The sequence below is a fragment of the Macrobrachium rosenbergii genome, chromosome 7 (assembly GCF_040412425.1).
Source record: "Macrobrachium rosenbergii isolate ZJJX-2024 chromosome 7, ASM4041242v1, whole genome shotgun sequence".
NCBI lineage: Eukaryota > Metazoa > Arthropoda > Malacostraca > Decapoda > Palaemonidae > Macrobrachium > Macrobrachium rosenbergii.
In genome coordinates this window covers 3,889,143-3,903,409 of record NC_089747.1, presented here as the reverse complement: position 1 = coordinate 3,903,409, position 14,267 = coordinate 3,889,143, and the positions used below count along the sequence as shown (strand labels likewise).

The following is a 14,267-nucleotide window of genomic DNA, read 5'->3' as shown; positions in this document are numbered from 1 at the left end:
CCTTGTTTTCTTTCTTCTTTGCTTGCTTTGTTGTTTTCTGCTTGTGGGTGGAGAAAAGGGTTGGGAAGGGGTTAATTGCCTGGAGATGAGGTGAACTTCAAGATTCTTAAAGAGTCGAGATTTGAAATTTCACAATAAATCAGATTCGGATGGCATAGATTAGATGGGATGAATGATCAATTTATCACCTGTAGAAAATGCATAAACCAGTAATTGGATAAATGTGATACTTTTTAGAAGCAAATTATTTAAATTTAATGCTAATTTTACATATTTGCCAAGTTTAGCATAAACTGTGTTCATTTCTATCACAATTGCGCATATTTACCACCTATCATGCATGAATATCATTTTATGGCATTTATCCTGATGGATATGAAAATAGATAACTAGATAACTTAAAGGAAATTTATACCAAATGTCTTAACTCTTCATTAACCCCACTACTTGGACTATTGTGGAAAATGACTGAATAAGTTAAAAAACAAGTAAACAAATCGTTGAAGTTTCTTCGGCGCAATCGAGTTTTCTGCACAGCCGCTACAGCGTATAATCAAGGTCACCGAGAACAGATCTATCTTTCGGTGGTCTTGGTATAATGCTGTATGAGCCGCGGCCCATGAAACTTTAACCACGGCCCGGTGGTGGCCCATCCTCTATCGGTGCCAGAAGCACGATTATGCCTAACTTTAACCTTAAATAAAATAAAAACTGCTGAGGCTAGAGGGCTGTAATTTGGTATGTTTGATGACTGGAGAGTGAATGATCAACATACCAATTTGCAGCCCTCTAGCCTAAATAGCCACAGAATTTATGAAGACGCAAGAAATAGCAAAGACTGAATTTCTGCGAACACCAACGTCATGTGAGACACTGAAGAAGAAGAAGCTTTGTTGACAGAAAAACAGTATAACAGAAAAGGATGCAATTATATATGGATTGAGTCTAATGTTTGCCATCTGAAGTAGTTTATTATCTTTAGATTATAGTAACCAAACTCCTGCTACTTGATTATTCCCACTAAATATGTACGAGAACCTATCTTTAAATCATAATGACTAACCTTAAATAGGGACTGACTATTCCGGCGAAAACACTGACTTCGGCCTAGGTTATTTCCCGTTTAAGTATGCAATAGTACCAGCACACACCACGCATTTAAGGTCTACTGTTAAGCCAGTGCCAGAACGTGGCGTATCATCGTTAATGATAGGGTAAAGCCTTACCAGATAAGACGATGCAAGATACCGAAAAATGGATCAGATGTAGATAAGATTAGGCTGACGTGTAAATGGGCGTCTGAATTGTTTTGGATGCGAGATAATATTTCACGCGAAGATATTTGTTCTTTGAAAGTACAGGTTTTAATCTCTCTCTCTCTCTCTCTCTCTCTCTCTCTCTCTCTCTCTCTCTCTCTCTCTCTCTCTCTCTCTCTCTCTAAGGGACTGAAGTGAGATTTTCTTATTGTGATGTATCCTGCACGGCAAAACATGTAACTTGAAATATTGTCATATTTTTGTTTATATTGCTCATCGCATTTTCATCAATCGTTCTCATTCCCTTCCCCACCGCCCCCTCCTTTTCTTAACCAGATCGCTTCGTCAGTGTTCTCCGGTTCTTTTCCTGTCCTATCTTTGATCAAATCATCTTACTTTATCTCGTCATCCCTGAACCGTAAAAATAACCTCATAAAAAACTTTTACTTTTAATATCACAGTGCAACTACATGCATTCTTCATTAGATTGCTATAATTTTAATATTTTATTCCCTTTTCTAGCTATTATAAACAAAACAATGAAATATGACGAATATCTTTCTCCATATATCCAGAAACTGATTGTTTGTTTGTATTTGTCACTAATATTCAACTGTCAAGGCCGGTAAACAATTAGCGTAAACAATTTGCTAAAATAAAAGCTAAACAGAATTTCCCTTAGATCAGCATCGCGTCGTAACACTGATTTAAAAATATTGAGTAACTGTTCCTCCTTAAAGATGTTTTCCTGTTTCTTGATAATCTTAAGTTCTCTTGGTTTTCTTACTCATCTTTTTATTAGAGTTCCATTGTCTTGTTTAAACATTCATTTCTGTATTCGACGTGCCCTTTGTCCCACTCGTTATAATATTCAGTCATTTCCACGGACTTCCACTTGTTTATCTTTGACATTGCCAGAGTATTTATTTTTTTAGCATCTCTTTATTTCGCCGTGGACAAGTAACTCCATTTTGTGGTTTTAGTAGTTTGTCAGTTTATTACTTCGCCAAATTTGCAATATTGGCCCCGTACACAAGACAAATTAATAATTCTGTGTTGATTCCGTAGGCGATGCTTTTCTAACCCGTTGGTCTTATCTATCATTTCCTGTCTTGAAGTTTGTTTTCATTGTCGAATTGGCTACGTAAATATCTTGTGTTCTCCATCATTTTTATTTCTTTTAACTGCCCTTGTTTGTTCTTCGCTTTGTAAATGAATGTGCTTCTTATTTTTTTTTATTTATAGGATGCTTTGTATAATTGCTTAAGCAAAAAAAAAAAGTGAGTTTGAGTTAACGGCCCCGGTCGGATTGGCTGTCAAATAGCTTGTGTTCTTCACTGCTTTTATCCATTCTTTCTGCCCTTGTTTGTACTCCACTTTATAAATGAATATACTTTCTTTTTTTATTTATAGGAAGCTCTGTATACTTGTTTAAGCAAAAACTTGACGTCGAGTTTCCCGTTCCGGTGCCTAAAGATCGCGTTAAGACTCGGGAAGAAGAAGAAACTGGGGCAGACGAAGTTGCAAAACTGCAATGCGAGTTTGTAAACATGACATCCACCGAGCAGGGAATACGGCACAATGAACAGGGATATCCTCCTACAGGAGCCCCCACGCAAGAACAGCAGTTTGTAAGTCTAGTTATGTTTTAAGTACACATATTAAAATGTATCTTGGCCTAATTTGGGCAAAAAGAGTGACCTCTTAAGGCTCGTTTTTCGCAAGTTACCTAAACTGGGTCCAGTCAGCTTACGTAGATCAGTGTTAGGTGTAACGGTGTTTTTATTTGTTTATTGAGACTTAGCTAAGCTATTTTATTAGTGAGTGTGCCGGTAATACATATTTTCTACCACAAAATAGTTGGTAGGTCTCTGCAGTTCATTTGTTTCTATACAATAGCCTAATGTATAAATCTTGAGGCCTACGGTGGTGACTCAAGTAATTCGCACATGCTGGTTTTGGGTCTCGTAGAGTAGCCTAGCCTCCGGCCTAGTCTAGGCTAGTTCAACCAGTTTTTTGTTATATCTTTAACCTGTATTTTGTTTTGCTTATATAGGCTTACTTCTAATGGTCCAAATTAGTTTCTTTTGTGTTTTGAACGCCAATACTTTGCTTTCTGCAGTGTTTAGGCTAATTATTTACCTTTAATTTTTGGCCTCGGTCTAATTAGCCTGTAATCTGAAGTCCTCAACAAGGGGAGATCTTCTGAAGACAGAGGGTCTGTTTGAATTCTTACTGCAAGTGCCTTGTTAATGTGTACCCAACCCCCGGGCCAGTACTAACATGAAGGGACATTCCCATTTAACCCGACAACAAACAGATGAGCTAGTATCAGAACCCCTAAAAGTGTAGAAAAAAAACAGTTGAAAAGGTAAAAACAAAAGCTAATATATTTACCCTATTTCCAGCTTCTTTCAACAGATCTGCAAACAGAAGTATATTCGCTAGGAAATGAGCCGTTTATCTGCTTACGGAAGCAGAGATTGTAGAAAAACAAAGGGAATAAAGCTCTGCACCTCACGCGAATAGTTTAGTGTTGCCGCAACTGTGTTTGTGGAGTGAGCGCTTAGGAACCAGGGACCAGGTGGGAACCTGGCACGGGCTCTTGCTCGTCAGCAGCCACTTTTTGATAAATCTGAAAAATGAGCAGTTTATCTGCTTACAGAGGCAGAGATTTATGATTTTCTCAAGATTCTATGGGTCTGTATCCCCTAAGACATGTTTTTGTTCATTTACGTTCCCCGTTTATTCCCTTTGTTTTTTTACAATCTCTGCTTCTGTAAGCAGATAAACTGCGCATTTATTCATTGTTTTCCATGATTTAACAAATATTTGATAAATCTGTGTTCTGATCTTGATTTTACGTAATGCCGTGAATTTGGACTTCTAAACTGTGGGATTGCGGCTACATTATGAAGGAATGCTCATCTTGAGGTTTGTAGGCTAGGCCTATCTTTGGACCAATATTGTTTTGACAAATCACTCCTTGCTGTTCTTTTCCTGCTTTAGACCTAGATGATCCGTTGGAACTCAGCAGCACTGGTGTTTCATGCATTTTCTGCAAAACACAAACATTTAGCCTAGGCCTATATGCCTAATGATGGTTTCATGTACAAAGCATATATTTTACAACTTGTATTTTGAGGAAGAGTCACTTTAATAGATAATACAATAAGAATAAAATGATGTTTATGATTAAAGTATGGGAATGCATGGAAAATACAGTCTGATGTGTACATGGATCTAGGGAAACCTTGAATGTTGAGGATATATGGTTTAGAAGATAAGCTGTTTAGAGTAATCATCCTTTGATGATAGAAAAGTGAACTAGATAGGTGATGACTGGTTTGGTATAGAAGTAGGCCTTGGAAGAGGGTATACTCTGTCTCTATGGTAGTTTAATGTGTGTGAATACAAGAGGTAAGGAAAGTTTGTGAAATAATAGTGTTAGGTGCAAATTTTTTTGTCATGGGAAAATGTGGAAAGTTTCATGCATTGATAGCACAATTGTGTTTTGGGTATCTTTAGCCGACATTCAGTACTGTTTGCCTGCTTGTAACCTGGCTGTGTTGGCATAAAAAATGAAGGTTTTACCTTGCCCATAACTTATTTTTGTAAATTTTGCTTTTTTTCTCCTCTTACAGAAACCAGTTTTCAACCAGGAAGAATTGCGTGTGCTTAGAGAATGTAACATTGAATCGTTTTATTACCGTTGTGTGCCCATGGCTGCTGCACTTACAACAGCAGCTTACTTAGCCATGAGGAAAGGTATGTTGAGCACATAATTTTTTGGTCTGACTTCTTCTTGTTAGCCTCACCAGAACTGTTGCTATAGCTCAAATTGTGTACATTTTCATTGTTCACTTTAGAACTGTTAGCATTGACAATCAGTATTTCTGGGACTTGGTCAGTCAGCATCCAGGAAGGTAACAAGTTACCGTACAGTGTATCCAATTGATGCATCTAATGTGTTAGTTTTCAGCTTGGGCTTTACTCCAAACCTGTAAATACATCACATAGTTGCTCACTGGGTTTACATAGGAGTCTCACATTTTCTGCCTAACCCTCTTTGTGTTCATGAGGGGCTGTTATTAGTCAGACCATTAAGATAGAAAGACCCATTTGTAAATCAGTGATTTGTATCAGTGGCAAAAAAATACTTGAACAACTTTTGAACAATTTTTGTGAAGCTTTCTTCCAGAAATAAATGAGATGCGTAACTGAAAAACTTGTACCTTTCCAATGATTTAACTTCGTTCATTCATTGTTCCAGGTGTTTTGAAGACTAGTGAACGATATGGGTATGCTCCTAAAATGTTTGGAGCGGCTTTCATTGGATACTTTGCCGGGAAGTTCTCCTATCAGAATGCATGCGCTGAAAAGCTTATGAGACTTCCTGACAGCCCTGTGGGGGAGGCCTTACGAAAGCGAAAGGGAAGGATGGGTTTCCAAGAATCGTAAGTTATTCCGTGTTTCTGGTAAATTTTCCAAAAGAAATTTGTCCTACCATTTTTTTTAAACCATACAGGGAATAATGCTTGCTTGTGTTTGTGGGGAGGATTACTTTCTGTTGATATATTTACAAGAGTGAATTATGTCAGATGTACTTGTCAGGTGTTTTAATTTTAAAGGTTATATATTTGTAGGTTGGTATAATGAGACCACTTGGTCACAGGTAGACTGGTTTAATGAAACCACTTGTTCACATTTTAGACATTAGAATGTTGATAAGGCTTATTGCCTAATTTCCAACACTCACTGAACAGCTCACCTTGATAAAGGCTACCACACTGAAAATTCCCATTTTTAGGAAGTTGATAAGGCTACTGGTGGAGCATTAGCAGTTTTTATCGAGTAATGTTAAGCCATTGCCTTGATGAAATAGCCCATCATTCCATCTAATGTAGTTTGTTAGACCTCTGCCACTCAGTAAAGTACCTATTCTAAGATGAAATCTATTAGTAACTTTAATGTTTATTCATGTGCCCAAAGAGTTTACAAGCCTTTCATTATAGGGTACATTGAATAAAATCTGTAGGGTTGGTGAATGGTAGTTCATCTTGCTAACTGAAGAGGCAGTGAGAAAAGCATTATCTGGAAGAATGAAATTTCTTTTGCTGAGGGTATGGTTGAGTTGCATGATTGATGATGCATCCCAACAGGTATTGCCTAGAAACTAAAACATTACCCACATTAGCCCTCTTGCTCTTAGGAACGTACACCAAGGTGAAGCATGATTGCTATGGAAGAGGCTGCTGGGATATGTGGCAACAATATGGAATTTTCAGGCTAAAATTTTTCTTGTTTCAGAAGTGTGACCTAAAATTCCCCTAGCATTTTTTTCTCCAATTTCCTTTACTCTCATTCTGTAACTTAATCTTCATCCATTCTGTACTTGAATCAGTCACATTATATTGTGACATTATTGAAGTCTATGAAAGATGCGTATAGCTTTTGGGGTTCTATTTTCTAGGTTTCTTATAAAATTCTTGAATTTTTGAAACTTTTAGAGTTCCATTTTCCAGGTTTCAAATAAAACACTCCTAAGAGGAACTGTGACTTACATAATAACTTTATTTGCAGCTTGTCTATGGAGCCAGGTTTTACAGTAGCCATGCCATCGAGCGACTCTGAGCCTCCACATCCCCGTCAACCAATTTTTGATGACCTCAGGCCAGACTTCCATAATGAGGGTTTGGACGATTATGAGCGAGGTGTTACTGAATGTAGGTATCATTACTGTACTGTATATCTTCTTTCTATTGTTTAATGATAGTATTAATGACAATTTAGTACAGTACAGTGTTAGTGATTGTACAGCATGTTTTTTTCGTGTACTTTAATGTACTGCATTTTTTATCATCCTTAGGAGAGGTAAGAAATTTAAAATGGTGTGGTTAAACTACTTTTTATAATGTAGATAACTTTATTAAACACCACTGTAGTAATAGAGGATGTATTTTTTCTGCTGTTATGATAAACACTACTGTATATTTTTATCTTATTCACAGTGCATTTATATACTGTAATGTAGCATAGGGATTTACTATATGTACATTCACGAGTACATTTGGTATCTGCAGGGTTACCAAGTGAGAGTGGTCTAACCCAAGATTATGGAGATCACACTACTAACTACAGCTGATGATTTCAGTCTGTGATAACTCCGTGGTTGCACAAACTAATGTTGACAAACCCTCATTATATGGTAATGAAATCTTGCTCATTGATTATAAAAGTTTAAGTCAAGGCAATGCTGAAGAGCACCTTAAAAATTAAGTCTAATAATGACTCAGGAACACATCAAGTTAGACAGGAAAGCTCCCTGAACACTTGGAAAACTTCTGAAACATTAAGCTAAGAAAAACAAACATAGCTGCAAGTTACGAACAAATTATCTCCAGTACTGTATTATGGAAGAGATGGTCAGTGCAAGTCTTGGTTAGTATGTGGAAAAGAGATTTATATTAATACCTTCTCAGCATGATAACAGGCAAATGCATGTAGATCTTACTGTAAAGTAATTTCTGTTCACTGCCTTTATTTATAAGTACTTTCTGTGGGGCTTAATATCCTAATTTTATTTTGAACCTTGAAAATACATAAAATACTGCTTGGAGACTTGGCATTCTTAAGATCATCCATGGTTCTGGATTAAGACTGGTTTTACTCTTGAAATATAAGATCTTAACAAAATTTAACTAAGGTGACTGCTGACTTTCTACTGAAAATAACCATAGTTGCTGATACCCAACAAGTATTTTGTTGCTGTTAGAAAACTTTTAACATTTCAGACTTCCTCAAGTTTCTGTTTCATTCATATTATATTATTATCGTGATTAGTAGTAGTGGTATACTGTTCTGTCATTTGAAAAGACTTAAGTCACATTCCTAGACTTACAGGAATTGCGGGATAAATTTGTTCTTTAATGAGAGGTTGGTATGAGTTAGGTATAGTTAGAGAAGTTTGCCAGATAATTGGGAAAAGATCAAAATTTATAAATGAAAAGTGAAATATAAGAAGAATTACAGCTTGGAGCTGTAGCGTTAAAGAATTTGGGTGCTCTTTGTTTGTGCTACTGAAGTTATTCTGTAAGGATGACTCTTGTAGAAGTTTCATGAGTGCATGTCAGCTTAAACATTTCAGTATTTTTAAGACTTTTTGTACTGGAATGGGATCTTCATTGAGCAGAATATTACTAGATTAAATTTCCATACAGTTAACAGATAACTGATGATAAGAATTATTTTATATAAAATTGTAAAACGGGGTGGCTGACTGTTGTAATATCATTGGTGAGGAAACAGGAAATTCATTTGACAGTTGAGGTTATAGATGATAATTATTTATTTTACAGCTTTGAATCCTTACACTGAAATCAACACCACTTCACCCCAGCACTATACATCCTATGAAGAGTTACGTCGTCAGAACCGGGAGGAGTACGTCAACAGAATGGCTGAGAAATATCGGAGACCTCTTTCAGGTATTGCCACGATATTGAAATAGTTGGATATTATAAGATTTGTATGCCAAAAAAATATTTTGCTCAGTATTTTGTATTAATCTGTCATTAACAACCATGGTATTTTAAAGATCACTCATTCATTATTGACCTTTGATCAGTAAAGATGTGGCAAGCAGTGGGAAGTCATTTGCAGTTAGTGTTCACTTGTATGACATCTCACTGGAAGCTACATACCGCTGGTCTTAGACCCTTGTTTTCCTTATTACTTTGAGAGCACTAGTCATTTAGACTACTTGTATTCCTTGTCCAGTTATTGAAATGCACTTAGTCTGTTAAGTTCTCAGATGTTTTAAAAGCCAAAAGAGCCCATGGCTGATGGCATATGTATTTATTACCGAAGGAATTTTTTTTTTGCACATACTACACTGTTGTAATTTTTCAGTTAATCAGTTTTTATCCTTCATCCTGGGAGGGTATTGTAGGGTAAGCCCATACCCCTAGTAGGTAACATCTTTAACCTCCCTAATTATCCTTATGCAGTACTTTTATTAATGTATGTCTGTTCTGCAAATGTGATTACAGAATGTGACTGTATGTTATACAATTGATTGTCACAATTCCCCATAAAAACTAATTATCACAAAACAAAGGCTATTTTTCTTGGCTTCTTGATGGCTCACGAAAAGTATGAAATAATTCTCCCTTATTGATGATGAACCGGCCTAATACAAACACATATATAACATACAAGTTCAGAGTATTTTACTGACAGCGTATTGTAAACCCAAGTCTGTCAGTATTAAAAGTACTTCAGCCTCATTTCTGAGACCAATGAATTTTTCAAAGCAAGTTATACCATCAATCTACTGAAGCATGGGTTAAGCCCGGAAAATTTTAAGTTACCTGGTTAACCCTGTTGTAAACACAAAATGACTCCAGAAATTTTTAGGGATGATAAAAGTTTTCCTTGTGATTCAAACCTTCCTCATTGTTATGGCAGCAATATTTCAGTTAATTTTGTCGTATTTTTAGACACACCTCCGGACAGCGGTCTCTCCAGCATACCCTCCAGCGATTCTCTTCCGCCTTCACCGTCCCCATCTTCATCAAGGCCTTCTCCTCCCAAAGTAGTCAAGAGGAACCAGTATGGGGATGAAGTGTATGAATAAGGTATAGATAGATAGAAATTAACTTTCAAATTCTCCTGTAAAGACAGTGGTTGCTAGGTTGCTAAGGTAGATAAACTGCAATATTGAATTCCTGATATTTTGGTATTTTTATCTATTCATAAAGATTTACTGCTTTATTGCTTGTATAAGGAAATTAAAATCTACTCATGCCAGAAGTGAGTTGAACAGGAAGTGTTTATAATAACTTTTTTATCTTGTTACTTAGTGGTGTTTAGAGTACAGTCTTTTGCCAAGGTCATCTGTGAGAAATTAGCACTGAAAAAGCAAGTAAGCTACAAAATAATGTAAATGACATTGGGTATGTAAAGCAATACAAATCAATTTTTTTAACTCGTCAGCTTAATTGCAGAAGCTCTAACTTTTAGAAACAGTATCAAAAGTCTTTCGTTAAATCAGTGAGCTCTGTTGAATAACTTACGGGAGCTGCTGATTATTATTGCTTTAAAGATATCAACAAGATATTTTGCAATGAATCACCATCACTGTTGAATCATCCCTGGTAAGGGAATAAATTCAGTCATAGGAAGATTCAAGATGTGTTTTTTGAGATATTTTAGCTGCACAAAAGCTGTTTATTGTATTAAAGTGGTCATGAGGAAATGCTCTCTTATGGTATAAATTGTTGTATATTTATATAAGTGTATGGAAACACTAAACATAATTGCAAGAATGTTGTAAAAGTGTTCCAAGGGTTTTTGATGCTTTGCTCGTGATGACAAACTTCCTACATTTTGCTAATTCCATTATGCCGGGTCAAAAATGGTAGACTGAGAACTGAGATGCCCATAAAACTGTCAAGGGAATGGTTAAGGTTGGTGAGATATTCTACAGTAAGGTGAACCCCTTGTATCATCAGTCGAAACACTTGCTTTACTTCTTGGTCTGGTCTTTGACAGATACATGAAATTATGTTTTTTTGCTTTCATTATGGCTGTGGCTATAAAGATGGCTGAAACAGGCTGTTGCCACATCTGTGCGAATGAGATGTAGAGAGCTGAGGTAGTTGTTGTAGGACAGAAGATAAAGCCCTCCTGTCCTCAGTCCTTTATATTCTATCACTGTACCAACAAGCACTGCTCTGGCCACGACCAACTATAAGAGAATTCTTTCTATCCTATGGACCCCTGGGGGGAACATGAGAGTGTAACTCCTTTGAGGACTCACTGCGGCCATCAAAAATAGGTTTTTCCTTCCTTTGTTAAAATCTGTTTTTTGTTCATTTATGTGTTGGTGAATTTGTGGTGGATATCGGCTCATTCTTCAAAACAAGATCAGTTTGTATGCAGTTTAATGTTTGTTTATTAAGAGCTTGTCAGTTGAGTTTGGTGCTGCTGCTCTGCAGTTATAAATACTGTAATGGTAACAGAGTTTTGCTACACTATTGGATTAAACAAATATATTGCATTTATTAGTTGTGAATTTTTGTTACAGGGTATTCTTGCATGTGATTCTCTCTCTTGTTTATTACTTCTGAGTCATATTTTCAGAAGCGTCAAGCAATTGTACACTCTTGGTGCCTTTTTGTGGGTTGTTATTGGTTCACTGTGTTTATTTTGTGGCATTCAGAGGAATTACAAACCCGCATATGATAAAACTTCAGTACTTGGGCAACCAAATAAATTACCATATTAGTGATTAAAAACAAGGAAAATTATCACTTTCTCCTGCATAATGAGCATATGTATCGAGTGGTTTGCATGGACCTCCATTTTCTGTCAAGTGGTTTATTTTCTTTGTCTTATTTTCTTCACGGTAAATACATTACAGCACTATATTTTCTATGGTCATCTTTGTCAATAGATACAGGCTGTGCTAACGAATTTTGATATGCTGCTGATAGATTTCAGTGAATGTGTAACTAATTTCACACAAATGACTTACTGTTTTCAGTCATTGTTCAAAATGTCAGTTTCTTGTGCCTTTTTAATTGTCCTATATTATGTGTGCAATTAAGATGAGGTTAAGTTTTTTTGCAAAGAACATTTTTCTTGCCAGTGTTACCTTTTCCTCTTGGCATCTGTGATGAGGCTAATTCACTGGCAGGGTTCTGCATATTTACATGGGATGTGAATATACTGTATCAGGTCATGCAAACACTCACAAGCTATTCTTTTTACAGAAGTAAAAGAGTGCCCCAAAGAGGAACAAGTAGTCCTTTATCCCCCTCATTTGTAAAAAGTGAAAGGGTTTTAGTGTGTATGAATTTAAAAAAAAAAAAAAGCCTTCAAATTTTTGTCTCAGTCATGAAAACTTTATTTTTAGTTCATGTATCTTCATTCTATCCTCTCTGATTGATACATATATGTCTTGGTTATAGAGGGAAGCTAAGTAGTATTACAGCAAGTGATGCTGGGACTCCTCCCTACCAGGAAATTACTCAATTTTGAAATAAACCTTACCTCTCCATCATGTAGCTTTTACTTCCGTGCCAGCAGTAGTAAAAGCTATGCAGTGGAGAGGTAAGTATTTAAAAAATAAATCTAAGTATTTATATATTTTGCACTACTGCTTCTTGTAATGTCAGTTTGACTTTCAGTTGACTACTTTTAATGTGCTTAGTGGCATTAAGAGATCTACATATTTCATCATTCTTTTTTTTTAATCTAATATTTTTATTATGACACCACTTTTTTCATACCGTTTTATGACATTCTCATGATAAAGAGCCAAATGAAAAATTCTTCTTTCAGTGCATTTTTTATTTTTTGCAGAGTTACTGAATTTACTATTACATTGCCATCTTATATCATTGCCACACACAACAGTTAGCTAACACATCATCTTCAGAATAGATATTGCTGGTATCATGACTGTAATCAAAGATAAACGACTAGAATTCAGGCTAAATGTTGGACACTGTAGCTTATGTTTATTAAAGCACTTGGATGTGTAGTGTTGTCACAAATTCACTCTGTTCTTACACTAATAGCCAAACTTTTTATTTTACTGTATTTGGCATGCAATCTCCAGTGGCAGAGAAAGTGGACCAACCAAAATTGACATAACTACTACTATAGAAGTACAATTGTAGTGGCCATATGGGTAGTGACACTCTACCTTAGTAGCATGAGTTCCCATCTTGCTCATCCAGCATTCATATTTCATGCTGGCTTATTTATTGGATCATAAGCTTTATCACCAATGTGGTCAAAAGGATTTTAGCAATTGCAGACTGTTTTTTTTTGCAATTTTTATGTTATTGAGTGTTACTAAGAGAGTGTAGCATGAGAGAAGCATTGTAGGAAGGCTGTAAAGTGTTTTGGAGGAAAATGAGCATACTTAACTCAAAAAGACACTGCAAAAAAGACATTGCAGCTTATGGCTTAGGCTTGCTTTTGGTATCATGGTCTTAATAATTCATGTGGTGTAAGTACAGGTGAATGTATATCAGACATTTCTTATTTTTGGTTTCTTATTTTGTGTCATTCAAAAATATTGAGTGCATATTGATTATGCATTAAAGAAACTTCTGGCCGGCATGCACCAGCCTTTGCTTATTTTCTCAGTGTGATCTTTGGTAGTTAAAACTTTATTCATGTATTGGTAATGAGTTCAAGGATGTCCAAGATCTTTAGGAGGCCATGTATAAGTTTCAGATCTTCCCGTGGAGTAGATTTGTTGTCTTGGTCGTGTTTCAAGAGCCATTACTTTGAAAAAGGAGCAAAAATAGAATATAGAATGTAGGCCAAAGGCCAAATGCTGAGACAGTAAAAAGGTTTGTAAGGTGTAAGAGGAGAAAAGACTCGCAGTTGCACTATGAATCAATTTTTTGGAGAGGGTGGAAAGTAAGATGGAAGCAAGAGAATATGAACGGAGGTACAGTGAAAGGAATGAGAGGTGTTGCAGCTAGGGGGCGAAGGGACGCTGCAAACAACCCTAAGTAATACCTACAGTGCACCACATGAGGTGCACTGACAGCACTACCTCCCTATGGGGGAAAAAGAGCAAGGAAAGAAGTGGTACAGTTTATTATAATGTGAAGTCCCCATGATCTTAGCTGTTCAGCTTGTAATCAAAGTGGTCTCTTGTTTGGTCACAAATGGCAGAATTACTTACTGGATATTAGCAAGCCTTTGCGTCATCTGCTTTTGTGGTCACTTTTTAATCCAGTAGCCTCCAGCAGCACTCACTTGGTACTTCCATCTCATATGGGTGGTCTTAGTGTGCATATTTTAAGATTAAGCACATATGAGGGCATGAATGTTAAACCACATTGAAAATTCCTAAATATTTTAGATATTTATCTGTTTTATTCAGGGAGACTGTGTACATATGTATTTTCACCTGAAAGACTTGATGCTGTCTTGTGCTGTAAGGCATTGAAGTTTTGTAAATAAAGTTGTAGATAATGA

The 14,267-nt window shown here is 36.3% G+C and overlaps 1 protein-coding gene across 2 annotated transcripts; it reads left to right on the top strand.

Annotated features, from left to right (window-relative positions):
- Positions 1-2,703: 2,703 nt before the first annotated feature.
- On the top strand, positions 2,704-14,264 carry asrij (OCIA domain-containing protein asrij). Of its 2 annotated transcripts, none has more exons than XM_067106328.1 (6): positions 2,704-2,887; positions 4,901-5,024; positions 5,530-5,713; positions 6,840-6,982; positions 8,615-8,743; positions 9,758-14,264. In XM_067106328.1, the coding sequence occupies exons 1-6, from the start codon at positions 2,807-2,809 to the stop codon at positions 9,892-9,894; spliced, it is 798 nt and encodes a 265-aa protein (XP_066962429.1). In that variant the 5' UTR covers positions 2,704-2,806; the 3' UTR covers positions 9,895-14,264. The 2 variants fall into 2 exon arrangements, with proteins under 2 accessions (XP_066962429.1, XP_066962430.1); XM_067106329.1 differs by lacking the exon at positions 2,704-2,887 and adding an exon at positions 3,676-3,840.
- The last annotated feature ends 3 nt before the right edge of the window (positions 14,265-14,267 follow it).